This window comes from Podarcis filfolensis (assembly GCF_964270895.1).
Source record: "Podarcis filfolensis genome assembly, chromosome: 1".
NCBI lineage: Eukaryota > Metazoa > Chordata > Lepidosauria > Squamata > Lacertidae > Podarcis > Podarcis filfolensis.
This window is the reverse complement of record NC_139604.1, coordinates 102,620,802-102,636,396: the sequence shown is the minus strand read 5'-3', so window position 1 is coordinate 102,636,396 and position 15,595 is coordinate 102,620,802. Positions and strand designations below refer to the sequence as shown.

Here is a 15,595-nt window from a genome sequence, read left to right as displayed (position 1 = left end):
AGATGCTTAATATAGACTTCACATAGTTTACAACTGGCATTTGGAATCAATGATTCTTAAATCAAAATGGATGTTCCCTTTAAGATTTTAAAAAAAAACAACAAAAAACACCAGAAGGTTGTGATGTGCCGTTTAGTTAAAGCTGTTCCAACATTCTCAAGTTAAGAAGAGCTTCCCATAAAAAAAGAATAGTGTGGCAGACAAGACTTAAACACTTCCTCCTTTCCACATGCCTGATAGCGACAGTAAAGGAAAGGGCATGATCCATGAGGTGGTTCTATACCTGCAGTTTTTCTGGCTACTGCTGTGACACTTTTCCTATTTCCATACTACATGAATTTGTAGTCCACAGTTTCTTCCTGACTCCTGGCTATTTTATACAGGTGCACAGCAAGCTTTTAAGAAAGTGACTCAAGACAGTGGAAGAAGCTATTAAAGTGTGTAACAACATCCGAAAAAGGTTTTGTTTGTTTTGCATGGTGTACTGCTTTCTGCATGCATCTCTTTGTGCCACATATCCACAGACATCTGGATCCTGTCCTATATCTGCAAAGTTTTGTGCTGCAGAATTTTGTGAGAATTAGTGTGGATTGTCCTCACAAAAAAGGTTCGTTATATAAGTTAAATTGTCAGTAGTCCTCGGTCAGGGTGCCGACAAGATCCTTTCTAGATAGAAAACCCACCCTTGTTGACATGCAGTAGGCAGTTCTCAAACTTATTTTCAAATATTTTAAATATAAAAATCAAGTTCTGTCACTGAAACAGTGTCTGTTTAACTCAGAATGAAAAAACACTGCAAGGGTATGCAAAATAATTAATTTAGCATACCTCACTACTTTTGTTTTTTACTACACCCAAGATTTAGAGCCATCATTTTATCAGCATACCATCTCCTATCCAGACTATCCTTCCCAACACACATAATAAAGTCAGAGATTACAATGTGAACTTATTCTGTATATTACTCTTACTCTTCCAACTAAGCAATGAGAACATGCTTTAGGGACCCCTTAAGAGGACAGTCCTTTATGAGATAAGAGTTTTCAGACAAGTTCTTTTATACAGGCATTAAACAAAGTCACCTTATTTTAAACTATATGACTGGACACACACACGCACACAACAGTGACAATAAATTAAACTAAGTCACAAAGATGCCTTGTGAATTAGTTGCCATTAGTCTAAACTTTCACCTAGGTTTCAGTAAGTAACATTATAAATGCAAAATGACCTTAAAACAAAAAAAAGCACAGTGATCAGTCCACAACTGTCAACAAGGCACCAGATGTTCAGGAAAGACATTTCACTTGTTCTGCATAGATAGATCACAGGACCAGTTATTTGCATTTCATAATCTTAATAGGTTAAGCAAAATGTCTTAGCCTTTATTAGACAGATGTTGGCTGAAGAGACGTTAAGTATCTCTGACCATACTTTGAAATAAGTTACATTCCACTGAACATGCATAACAGAGCCTACAAACATTTGACAATTAAGAAACGGGGTGTGATAACCAATGTCACACAAGCAGACTTCTGCTCAAGCGGCATGGCCTCTCCTGCCTCTCCTCCCCACTACAGCCATTCAAAGCAGATTTCAGGAGCGCAGAGGGGAGGGGAGGCTGGAGAAACCCTACTGCATGACCAGAAGTCTGTTCCGGTGACAACCAGACACCGTTGGATGCTACGCAAAGAATTCTAATGCAGCGTTCTCGTTCTAAGCAGACACTGGAGTAATATCTTGTTTGCTTTCCACAACAAGCGGACGATCTCCTTCTGTTTCAAAGTTGAGATTTACAAATGTACTACAGGTTGTAGCCTCTGGCTGAGCTGTATGGACAGCAGTCCCCTCTTGACTCTGGTTCTGCTGCTCTTGAAACCTCCTTTCTGCTTCTTCTGACATCTTATTCTCTTCCTCCTCTTCCTCTTCCTAAAAAAGCAAACCTCACATGTTGTAAAACCAGCAGGACTCCATTAATTCATATATCCTGAGCATATTCATGTGTACCAAAATCGTTTATTGCTGCCACGTTGTTGCTACTACTGCAGCAGCACATTACTATTGCAAAGCTCTTAAGTACCCATCCAACAGGAAAGGTCAACTTAACATTAGAAAACATTAATGCAATCTGCATGCTTCTCAACAGAAAGAATGGCAATACTGTTTTGAAACCAAGTTCATTTCCTACAGATCAGCATTAAATATGGAAGCCTCTCATCAAATGATTTTTCCATGTCTGGCATATGGTAGGAAACTATCAAAGTAGCCTCAACAGAAGTTGAGTGTCTGGGATTTGCAACTTTAGGAACCAGTTCTTCCTGAAGCATTTACCTTCTGAAATACAAATGAACATTTCTTCTACTTAAAATGTAAATTAGAGGGTAACACCCTTAATGTACTCTTATAAAGAAAAAAACCTAATACAAATTAGAGTATCAGTTGACTTATAAAACAGATGTATGGTAGTGGTTTCTCAGTTTTAACTGAAACCCCTCACCATGTACGTAATTCCTTCATTCTATTGTAGCAACTATTTCGTATAATATTAGGCCAACGTAGGTTAAAGTCTATTTGAATAGTACATACAACCAAGCATGTTTTCCTGAAGAGACTGCATCTGGGATGTACTCTTAAGTTTCCCATTAAAAAGTGTCCTGACAAATGGACTTAAAGGGGAGAGTGAAAACAAGTTAATATAGAAGAAAATGTGTTGACATTGATAGATTTTTAGAGAACTGAAATATAACATCTTTAAACCATTTTATATTAAGAAACCAGACTATTATGCAGTACATTTTAGTAAACCTGTTTGTAATTCCTACACTGTTAAAAGGGTACAAAAAGGCACACACCTCCTTCTTCATTCTGTAGTATTCATCTATGGCATACTGGTATTTTGGCGTACTGATTCCCAAAACAGAGGCAATCTTTTCACCAAGGAAGTCACACACTGAATAAATAAAACACATTTATGAATGTTGCAGCCTTACCAAGCAAACTTGTGAGCAGTTTCCCATTAGCATTCTGCACCATCTTACATTTAGTTATTTAAAGAAATGATTACATACCACTGTATCATAAAAATATATCACAGCAGTTTACAACAGTATAAAAACATGAAACATTCACAAAGCAGCAGGAAGGGGTTTCCCCCCATTATTCTACTTCCTTAGTTTTTGTGTCTACTTGCACAAGCCAAAACATGAACCACACAAACTATGGAAACGAAACCAAATAAAAAGTGACAGCACAGATCAGATAATAAAAGACTACACCCTTTACACCTAAAACCGTACAGAGTGAAGGTTGTTTGGGCTTTTCATGAAAATACCCACTAAAAGAGATTGCTTTATGTTTAAATTTTATTCAAATGTACCTGAACAAGGATATTCCACCTCCCCTTTTAGTGAAACACCAGGCCCAAAGGTGTTTCAATGGTAAACTAGATGTATAAAACAAAAGATGGTAAGATGTGTTGTCGCTGCACAATGGGGCACTGGGCTAGAGCTGCTTCTGCTCTACAGTCAAGTGAAGAAGCCACAATAGTTCAGCTCAGAGTATGTATGGCTTGCAGGCATCAAATGCTGGATAAGCGGGTGTACACACACAACCCGCAAAAGGGCAGGGGAAACTACTATAAACTTGCCCTTTTACTAAAAGCTTTTCATCATCCTAAGTCTGTCTAAAAATTACACACACGTCTTCACATAATAACCTGGTGGGTCAATGTGTGCAATACTTCTCTTGTGACTTTTTATACCCCCCAATCTGTCTAATTCCCACCTGAGACACCCCCCCGTGACCTCCTAAAATGATGGAATAAACTGAAATGGGAAGCCGAGGGAAACAGTCAACAAGAAAGGAGGTCATAACATTCATTGCAATAAATGGTTGTCTAATTTTGTACCCTAGTGCTGCATCTTTTAATCAACTTATAAAGCAGAACAGAAGGCATGTGTAGAAAATGAAGACTGGGTTTCACTGTAATATATTTTTTCAGAGTAATATACCACCCACTCATGCCAGGCTATAGTGAAGTGTAGGCACTGAAATATGCAGCACTAGACATACTTCTGTGAGGAAAAAATAGTATTCAGTACCTCCTTTTAAACTTTTAAGAAAACACTGGATAAACCAAGTAAATGGGAGCTTTCACTTCACTAGACTTCCTTCTGCAGGTTAAGGAATGATTTGGGTTTTTGCATATCAGTAACTATCACTTTAAGGGACGCGGATGGCGCTGTGGGTTAAACCACAGAGCCTAGGACTTGCCGATCAGAAGGTTGGCGGTTCGAATCCCCGTGACAGGGTGAGCTCCCATTGCTTGGTCCCTGCTCCTGCCAACTTAGCAGTTCGAAAGCACGTCAAAGTGCAAGTAGATAAATAGGTACCGCTCTGGCGGGAAGGTAAACGGCGTTTCCGTGCACTGCTCTGGTTTGCCAGAAGCGGCTTAGTCATGCTCGCCACATGACCCGGAAGCTGTACACCGGCTCCCTCGGCCAATAAAGTGAGATGAGCGCCGCAACCTCAGAGTCGGCCATGACTGGACCTAATGGTCAGGCATCCCTTTACCTTTAACTATCACTTTAATGACTTCATTTCATGCCTGTCCTTTCAGTCTCATACCACTTGGCACTTCATTATAACTTACTTTGTTTTCTGTAGACAGAGAGAGACAGAGAATACATACATACCTGATAGTGTTGATGTGGCTACTCTTAGCATCTGAAACCACAAATAGGGCCCCCAAGTTAGTGTTGCCTGCAATAAATAAAGGTTAAGATCATTTATGTTATGCATCTGAAAGACTTTTAATTTATTTCATGTGTCTCGCGTAAGTTATATCCAATGGTGGTGTTAGGCAAGTGGAAGTACTCTGCTTGCACAAGCAGGGCATCCAATTTTCATTGACCCCTCTTCATAGTACAGCCCTCTGCAACAGTTCCCATACTGTTCCCAACCCTCAGGGCTGCAGTGTGTTGGGAGAATTGGTGGGATTCAGTTGTCCAGCCATGCGTGAGCAGAAGTGCTTCCACTTGCCTAAGGCTACTGATGAATGTAACACTGAATGTCTTTATTGCTTGATGGGTATAACAAGAGCAACACCACCAATGGAAGGGGGGAGAAGCAAGAAAATTGACCTGAAAACACACTGCCCTCATCTCTTCAGCATACCTTCCTCTATTTTAAATTGTATATCACGGATATGAATTTCGGTTGCTAAACTGCCAAGAACAGGGTCTTTTTTGTAGTGGCACCTAATGGTAGAATACCCACCCTGAATATATTTGCTTGGCAACAAGACACAATGCCTTCTTTTCCCAATGTTCACATGCAGAAATTATAGCTCTTCCAATCAGATAGAAAATCATATTACTTATATCCTGGTGCTTCTGAATATATGCATAAATGTAGAAACATAGAAAGCTTCATTAAACCAAGTCAGATAATTTGTCCCTCTATCCCAATATTGTCTGATGGAAACACAGTGGTGCATGTGTAGCAGCAAAACCAGACACCTTCATTTGCCCCACCTGCAGTAAAACATTTCTCTCCCATATTGGTTTCTCTAGCCACAGCACGCGCTCTAATTCTCTAACAGTTTGACCTCATCCCCCAATGGCACACTCTTCCATCATCATCATCATCATCATTTTTTATTTGTATGCCGCCTTTCCACAGTTAAAACAACAATGCTCAAGGCGGCTTACAGCACAACAAGATTTACATAATTACAAAAGTCATAAACAATAAATAAACCACACCAAAAAAAAGTACACAACCAAATGGGAAACAATTTCCACATAAATCAAAACAGATGGATGCCAACAAGCTGCACATGCTAGGAATTGAACCTGGAACCTTTTGCCTGCAAAGCATCTGCTCTGCTCTCACCTCCCCAATTCTGCAGATACAATATGTAAGATGGTAATAGCATTTAGGAGCCAATTTGCCATTGCAAATGCAGAATTTGCCACACCAGAAAGTTTACAAAAATGAAATCTTGATATATATATATATGATATGCATTAACAATGCAAGGAAGTAAAGCTATAGGTATCCTGTTGTAAATAAAAATGCAGCGTAAAACATAAACCTTTTCTTCTTGGTATGTTTCAAAACTAAAGCTATATTGACACAAAGATTGGCTAGTTCAAATCTTACCTGAAGAAACTGATAATTAAATACAAACACTTTCATCTATTCTGGGTATTGATCAAGTTCTTAAATGATGGGCTCAGAATCTTAAGAGCCCTGCATGTATGCCCAAGCGCTTTCATACCGGCTTTCTGAATTTCTTTTACAACTGCAACTATTTACCCTGCAGGAAGGCTGTCCAAGGGTCCCCCTCCCACAAGCTTTCTGGCAGGGCTTTTTAGGAAAGGGAAAATCCTAATGTGTGAGTGGAAGCTCCAACTTCTTACAGCAATTGTAAATACTCAGGACCCTTAGAAGCAAACTGGTATTTATGTGGGCCTACAGAAAAAGGCACGAACAAACGTTAACAGACTTATTCAATGTTCAATGACTTATTAAATGTTCTCAATGCTCATTTGCAAAAACCAAGGTATCTCTGAAGGAAGAAAAATGCACATTTGTATTCTCTGGCCCATTCTGGTGAAACAACAGTTCACCGGCTGAAAACTCCCAACCCACCCCCATGTTATGAACTTCTACATAGATTCATTTACTATTATTATTTTTAGCTACCTATGTAGATTTTTGTGCCTGAAAGTCATACAAAATTTAGTAGTTGCATTAAGTCATAAACAGGGGTAGGTGAATACGTACTTCTGATTTATAAGTGCAGGCTTTGAAATAAGTCTGTATTATTAAAGCTACGGTTTCAGACCAGAAGTAAACCATTTTATTTTAGGTTCTGCGTTTATTCGTAAAGAAGCCAATACCAGCCAAGTTCCATTTTTTAAGGCTGCTGTGTTTCCATCAAAACTCCTAATATGTCAGTTCACCAAGGCAAATTTAATGAGCAGATGCTAGTCTTTGTAAATGTACCCTTTTATACCACAACTGAAATAATAAGCTATCAACATGGGACTGTCAGAAAACAGACCATTTATTCATCTGTATAGAAATCCTACAGCATTTTTGCCAAGGCACCAGAGCTCAGCTGGGGATATTCTTTTTCTCTGCCTCATTTATATTGCTGGGGCTCACACAATATGCCACAGGTGACAGCAATCCTTTCTCAGCTGTACCGCAATATGATGTTTCGGCACTTGTTGAAGACCTATTTATTTGTCCTAAGATTTGCTGGTTTTTAGTGCCAAGCTTCAAGTGTTATATTTTAAATTGATGTTTTCTACTGTGTATTGATGTATTTTTTTATTTTAATTTACTGTTGCTTTATTTTGTACATTGCTCTGCAATTCTAGAATGAAAGGCAGTATACAAATAAATAAATAAAAACAAACATTTATCCTATCAAATAATACTATAGTGAAAGCAAGTTATGCAACAGAAGATGGTTCTACAGTCATTTCATTTTAAATTTGTATAATAAAATGTCACACAAAGAAGGCTTATGAAGTGTACTATGAAGCTGTAAAAAGGACAGATTGTTTTTCGCAGATTCTATTCCACTATGCTTTGGACACAGTTGCATTCTGCACTCCAGCATCTTTCTCTCTCTGCCTTCTTTGCAACACAATGCAAGTCAATAGTACCTCTCTCTGTTCAGAGACAGAATTGCTATTCAGGATGCCAGATCTTGGCCTGGTAACAGGGCATGTCTGATGTAAAATTCATCGCATTCAGTAAAATATTTCCTTCTAGAAACTGAGTAAACACAAAGCAACAAACCTGAATTGTACTGATGGCGTTGACCTAGTTGCATGTTTATTTCAAACAGCACTTTGCCCCTAAATATATTGCAATATTCAAGAATCCTTACAGAAGCAGTTGAACATTTTAGTGTCTGTTTGTATAAAAAATTCAGCTCTGGGAGGGCCAAACAAGACCAAAAAGGATATAATGGCACTGTGCTGAATATACAACATAGTATATTTAGGCCAATACATTGCTAAAAAAAGAAAGCATATTTATTCTGCACATGTATTCTCTGAAATGCACAGAAGGCATTTTTTTTGGTATGCTTTTATGGAATAACCACTAGCACAAGGAACCTGTGGCCCTCCAGATGCTGTTGAACTCCAACTTCTATCAGTGCCAGGAGGTTGATGGGAGTTGCAGTTCAACAACACTGGGAGGCCAGATGTTCCCTACCCCTGTCTCAACCATCCATCATCACCACAAATCCAGAAAAGAGGGTTGGTTAAACAAAACTGCCATGCCAAACAGAACACTTAACACCCCTCAGGATACAAACAGAAACCTGGGTTTGTCTTGTTTAAATAAACACATAAACTTCTACAGCACACTCAAATGTTCAAAGTATTGGTTTCCATTCTGAGTTTCCACTTGCTTCTACCCAATTTTTATCATCTCATCTCTCCCGCTGCAGTCTCTCCAATGCCCATTCTTCACTTTTCAAGAATGTTCCCAACACTAAGGAACTGCTTTTAGGTGTATGGGGGAGGAAGGGAGGGAGGGAAAACTCCATTATACAAGCAGAGTTTCATTTGTGCTACTCCGCATCCAAGTCATTATCTTGGTACAGTCGTACCTTGGAAGTCGAACGGAATCCATTCCAGAAGTCTATTCGACTTCCAAAACGTTCGGAAACCAAAGCGCGGCTTCCGATTGGCTGTGGAAACCCCGTCAGACCTTAGGGTTCCAAAGAACGTTCGCAAACCAGAACACTCACTTCCAGGTTTGTGGTGTTCGGGAGCCAAACGTCCAAGTACCAAGGCGTTCAAGATCCAAGGTACGAACTGTGCAAAGAAGGTCAGATTCATTCCCTTATTCATTCCCTTTCAGATGTGGGTGGGGTGGAGGGTTGTGGCTAAAATAGTTCAGGTTGTCTAACGCCATATTGCAAGTTCATTGGCCAACTGAGACAGAGGCAGATTTAGGGACTGTGACCAATTCAGTCTCACTGGGCACAAAGCGGGGGGCGGGGGACAGCAACACTGCAGTTATTATTTAGAATGTAGTGTAAGAGGCAGGGGCGCCAAATCTTGGCATCGCACAGGGCATTGCTGAAATTTGAGGCCCCAAGGTCCACCACTGACAAAGATCTGAAACGGTGTACAGACCATTTTGCATGCATCCAATTGACGCGCAGCTGCCAACACACAGGTCCTTTTGCACCCAGTAGAGGGCAGAACAGGGGTGGGGCAGAACAGGCGCAGAACAGGGCATAACCGGCCGGGACAAGCTTATGCACGCTACACCAACACATGTGGGGGCTAGGAATGGAACTCCCACACAAAATGATTGCTGCCTATATTTTTAAAAAGACACCACATTATGACAATCAAATAGTCCTCTTCCTATGGAAAGAGATTTATCAGAACAGGATAAACAAGAGTTAACAGAATTTTATTACTCCATTTGGGTAACATAATGCATCATGGAAAAAAAACAAATTTCAGAAACAAACCTACTGGATCAACAGAAGGCAAAAGGTCTTTTTTCTCCTGCTGCTCATCCTCCTCTTCATCTGTGCTGTATTCTTCCATGGTTTCTCCACTTGCAAAGTGGATGACCCTTCTTGGAATTTTCTTCTTTTTTCCGATGACTCCAAGTTCCACATTCTCAAAGGCTCTATCGCCATTTGCATGCAACTGAAACAAGAGGGCAACTTGTCAGTTGCAAAAATGTCCACATGATAAGGGAAGGATAGAAGGCAGCCCTTTTTAGGAAAGTTTTAATGTCTGATGTTTTATTGTGTTTTTAATATTGTTAGGAGCCACCCAGAGTGGCTGGGGAAACCCAGCCAGATGGATGGGGTATAAGTAATAAATTATTATTATTATTATTATTATTATTATTATTATTATTATTACGGCTCTATAGAAAGTTCAACTTCTTTGCAGACCCCACAAAATAATCTTCCATAAATTTTACAATTATATTTGGGGGCAGAGGAAAGTCTAATTTTAAATGAATTTTATGGAATGCTTGCAAATTGCCTTGAGACACATGTGAAGGAGCTTCATAAATAAATATAAATAAACACTGCCACATGTTGTTAAATGCCTATATAAAATAACCATTATTTCCTGAGCACTTTGTTTTCAGAGTATTTTCATCTATCCCTACAATACATCTGGGAGGGAAATCATTCTTATTTTGAATTTGCAGCTAGTAAGTGTGGTTGCGACACAATAAATTTTCTTAAGGCTACCCAAGCAATCCCTGACTGAGCAGAGATTGGACTAGGACCAGTAAGATCCAGAAAGCCAGTCTGCTGAAAGTACACCCCACATAAAATTGTTTCAGTAAATATTAAATTAATGCCTCTTTACTCTATTGCAAAAGAATGTAAACAAAATCTATCAGGGCAGTTTAAAATTTTCCCTTTATTTGTATTTAACATTGAGCGTCCCTTCTTTACAGTTGCCACACAAGTATTAATATTATTAAATATCCATCAGAGTTTTTGTAGCCAAAAGTATACAAACAACAAAAGCTCTATGAACTCTTTAGCCTCCTAAGGTACTTTTTTGTAAAGAGCATCCTTTACGTGTAAGGCAACTGTGTCACTGCTTTTGCCAAGTTTTCACAGGTGAAAGTCAAAGCCTGTCCATGTAATATTAAACAGGCTGATTTGTAACAGGTATCTGCTTACAGGAGAAGCTCGAAGAAATCAGAACACCTGATATAAGTGTGAAGTACAAAAGCATATCAAGGCAGAAGGTAGATGGTGCACATAATAATTTGATGAATAAATGGTATTTGTGAATTTATTCATATGTATGTGAAAAACAGTCTACTAGTTAATTTATTAAATCCAAATGATGACATTATAAATACTAAAAATTCTGGATCTTGAAGCCCTGTAAAACAGAATGGATTGGTCCTGGAATTGTGAAAAGTTAAGGATGAACTGTTTAACCGGCTTCACTACAGAATTCTTTTCAGATTGTGTTTTCACCAATAAAATAAGCCTAGCTGTCCTTCGTGAGATTTAGCACAATCCTGTTATCATGAAATGAAGATGTTCCGGTGCTTAAAAGACAGAGCCATGTTCACTCCTAAAGCGTTCAGATGAGACACTGCTTTTTTTTTATTAAAAAAATCTGCTTTTTGAGAACTGCTGAGAACCGGTTTTGGTTTTGCCCGTAACCAGCTTCTTCTGGAAAGATGGGCAACACCTCCAGCCCACAGGTAACCCGAGACTGGATAGCATTCCCAGCAAGCGATGCTGCTATAAAAGTGCAGGCCATCTGAACGACCGTATTTAAGCAACTCCACAAACCCTTCTTTGCAACAGTGGGCTCCACTTTCCAAGGCTCGGCTGATACTGAACCGGGTCCTAACCACACCCAGGATCACCACCACCAGGAAACACAGGACTACAAAAAAAGAAGCGCGACTGGCACGGGGAGGGGGAGGAAGTGGCAGCAGCATACAAATAATTTTGGGGGGAATGGGGAAAGCACAGCGCCCACAGGCCGGGTTGTGGCTGCAAATACTGTAAAGCATGCGCGAGTTGCACCTTGAGGGAAATGGTAGGTGGTTTCCAAGGAGCGATGGAGGAGTCGCCTTTAAACGCTTTGCCCCCCGGCAGCGACCTCCATATAAGACAAGATATATAAGACATATATAAGACGGCTCCCCTTAGCAGACCCCGTTTGTGAGGAGGGCAAAGGTTGCAGCATGGAAGGGCGCAGCACACACCCCCTTGCGCCAGGCAAAGGAGGGCAGGGCTGCCCCTTCTTCTCCCCTCTCAGACAGGGCGGAGACCCAGGCATGGCGAGAGCCGGGCTGAAGGTGTCATGGAGGAGGAGGAGGCTGGGTCAGGTGAGCGGCTTCCCCCGCCGCCGCCGAAGAGGCTCCCTAGACGGAGTGGCGGGGAAAGAGACTCACCTGCTCTTGCTCCATGGCGAAGGCGGTGACAGCGACGGCGGCTGGGGCGCAATACAGAGTGATGGCGGACAGCCCCTGCTCCATACTCCCACCGCCCTCAGCCCAGCCGAAGGGAGACTGGCAGCAGCGGGGCTCGCGCCAGGCCGAACCCTCCTGCTCCTCCTCCCGGGCGGAGGCCCTGGGAAGTGAGCTCATAGAAAGGCCAGCCCCGGCGGCCCCGCCCGGACTCGGCGGTTGCTAGGAGACCAGGAAGAGCCCGCTCGCAGGGGCCCTCTAGCGGCAGAGGGGGCAAGGGCGGCGGCCTAGCTAGCTTCTCTCTGCCACTGCCGGCGGGCAGGTGTGTTCCCCCCCCCCCTCCACGGTTCTTCGGTTAGGGGCGAGTTAGGGCTAAAGGACGAGGTAGCCTAGGTGCCATCTGTTGTCGGGCGTCCATAGTTTGTGGAGCGACAGGAAACAAACAAACAAAATCTTTATCCATCTCCAGTATGGATTCCGCTTGCTGGACTCCAACTCCCATTATCCATTGCTGTTGACTCCTGGCTGGAGCCGAGGGGAGTTGGAGTTCAGCAGCTTCTGGAGGGCCACAGCTTCACCCACCCTGCTTATCTATACCAGTGATGGTCCTGCATCTGTTTTGGGACTACAACTCCCATCATCCCTAGCTAACAGGACCAGTTGTCAGGGATGATGGGAATTGCAGTTCCCAAAACAGCTGGAGGGCCACGTTTGGCCTCACTGCTATAGACTATTTGCTTGACAGGTTGGGTGGTCATATCATGGATTTTTTAAGTTGCAGTTTCTGCATTGCAAGGGGATTGGACTAGATGAAACACCACCACACCCCATAGGGTTGCCATACTTCAAAAAATGAAAATCTGGACGCAACAAAGTTGTTGAGCTAAATCTAAAAATAAAATTTAAAAAATGAGTTATTTTTAAGGAAATTTACTAAAATATACGCTTCTGACATGGGTTGCCATACTTCCTGATTTTCCCAGACATTTAAGTGCTTTCCGCCCAGGCTTATGGCCACCCCACCCATGATACCTTGCAACTCTACAATTCTATGATTTTTTTTAAAAAAGTTTTTATTTATACTTTTCAAATTTATACATTCATTAATTTTACAATCATTTTAACATTTCAAAGTTTGACTTCCTTACTCCTCTTTATGCAGTTCCTTAAAATTATTTTTTAATACCTTCTGCATACCCAAATTCATTTAATTTGCTCATTTAATTATCTACTTTAAATATATACTCTAAGAAACTGCAGATTATTACAATAATCCTGCCAATGTTTTTATCTGTTTGCAATTTATCTGTAAATATTCAATAAACTATTTCAATTCTTTTATTAAAAAAAAAGCTTGTTATCTTGATTTCTTGTTCTTCCAGTAAGTTTTGCCATTTCTGCATATTCTGTAAGTTTTTGTATCCATTACTACTTTGCTGAGACTTCTGCTTCTTTCCATTTTGGGGCAAGTAGCATTTTTGCTGCTGTAGTTGCAAACATAAACCAATTTCTAAACAATTTAGGTAGTCCGGTCCCTATAATTCCCCAAAGAATTATAGGGAATTACAATTCTATGATTTTTGGACAGTCTCAGGCATTCTTAGGATATTGTGGAGTTGGTAGTTCAGGGAAGTAGGGTTAGGGATCTCAAAGGGAAATGCGGAGGTTTGGAGAGCAAAGTGTTGCACTATGGCTGGAGCGCTGGGACTATGACTTTGGGAGACCAGGCTTCGAGTCCTCAGCTATAACACTCACTAATGAGCTTGGGCTAGATGCTGGCTCTCAGTCTAACCTAGTTCAGAAATTAAAAAATTGTCCAGTAGCACCTAAGAGACCAACTAAATTTGTTCTGGGTATAAGCTTTTGTGTGCATGCACATGAAAGCTTACACCCAGAACAAACTTAGTTGGTCTCTAAGGTGCTACTGGACAATTTTTTATTTTCAACTGCGTCAGACCAACATGGCTACCTACCTGAATCTACCTCAGAAAGTTGATGTGAGGAGAAAATGGGGAAGAGAGAAGCAGGCCGAGCTCCTTAGAGGGAAAGGTGCCATATAAATGTAATGATAAATATAGAATGTTCAGCACTTCAGTAAGCTAAATAGCCTGAGTTCTCTGGGAGCAGGGAAGGAATTACGGTACATAGTAGTAAAAAATAAGTATAAATTATTTGTGTAAGATATGCCTCATCATCCTTCAGACATCTTTCAATATAGAAAAAGTGGGTGGTGTGGGTGTGGGCAGAAGCAAAGAATAGCAGAATAGATTCTGATGGGGCTAAGGAAAGTTTTGTGCATCCAGTGATTTGTGGAGGCAAGGTAATGGCAGGTGCATTTGCCCATCACTGCACCCTTTAAAAAAAGCTGCTGCATTCTTTCACCTTTGCCAGCTTTGTTTCTTCACGACAACCAGCAGAAATGCTGCTTACACACTTCACAGGCAGCCCCTCGTTTATGCACATTCAGTATGTGCACTTCACACTGAACCCGAAAGTGACCTGGAAACGTCATAAAGACATCACTGAAACATTAAAAGGACGCAATAGGAGTGGGGTGGGGCAGAATGGGGTGTTTGCAGGGTTTTTCCAATGGGATTCAATTATAAGCGATTTCACCGATGAGTGTGATGTCTCCGATCGTAACCCCCATGTAAACAGTGTGGTGGTGCCTGTATTATAAAGTAGCTTTCTGAGAAAATAGGCTATTTCATTAGGTACATGAAATGGCAGTTTTAATGCAACAGTTGCTAAATAGGATTGAGACAGAAAAAGCAGCCTTCTACTAACTCAAACCACTGAACAGTTTCATTCAGTATTTTCTACACTAACAGTGGGTGTCCATAATTTCAGGCAGGAGTATTTTGCAGCCCTTCCTAGAGACACAAAATTGAGCCTGGGACCTTTTTGCATGCAAAACCTGTGCTCTCCTACTGAGCTTTAACCCTTTATCTTTCTTCAAAGTCATTCAATTTAGCCATGAAGCTCACCTTGGGCCAGTCACTGTCTCTCATGTGCCTCACAGGGTTGTCATGAGGACAAAATGAGGGGGAGAAGTATGTATACTACACCTTGAACTCATTGTAGGCAAGTTGGGGTACATGTGTACTAAGACAAATTTGCTTTACACATGTAGTTTTTCTGCACAAAATGTAAAGGTTTGACTTCCAGTGAGCCCAGCGGTTGGAGCATAGCAGATGCCAACTCTTCAGGAGGATTGTGGCTTCTTGCTTAACTTTGTGGATTCGTTAGCCAAGATGAAAGAAGACAGAAATATTAGTCCCTACCCAGCTTAGAACAGAACTTATCTCATTTTCCACACACTAAGGCTAAATGTATTTAGGTAAGGGAATCCTACTGTCACACAATCTTTTCTATATTCATACCACAAAGTACTGTATGTAGTGTTAATCTTCTGTAGTTCTTATAGCAACTGTTTCCACCACAACCCCCTCCCACATAGTAGCAAAAGTAGTTCGATTCACAATAGGTTTGGTAGAGGACAGTTTCTGCTTCACCAGTTGATCACTACAGATGTGCTCCTGCGATAGTCTTTGCTAAACATTTGCATCAAGGTAAAAGCTAAGATTTAAAGGTGGGGAAATGTGGGATATATGCTGAAAACTTG

At 40.9% G+C, this 15,595-nt stretch overlaps 1 protein-coding gene across 1 annotated transcript; it reads right to left on the bottom strand.

Moving 5' to 3' along the window:
- Nucleotides 1-95: 95 nt before the first annotated feature.
- Nucleotides 96-12,186, bottom strand: FAM177A1 (family with sequence similarity 177 member A1). The gene is made up of 5 exons (XM_083620373.1): nt 11,956-12,186; nt 9,528-9,707; nt 4,695-4,761; nt 2,853-2,950; nt 96-1,929 (listed from the first exon to the last, which is right to left on the bottom strand). The coding sequence occupies exons 1-5, from the start codon at nt 12,148-12,150 to the stop codon at nt 1,717-1,719; spliced, it is 753 nt and encodes a 250-aa protein (XP_083476499.1). The 5' UTR covers nt 12,151-12,186; the 3' UTR covers nt 96-1,716.
- Nucleotides 12,187-15,595: the final 3,409 nt, after the last annotated feature.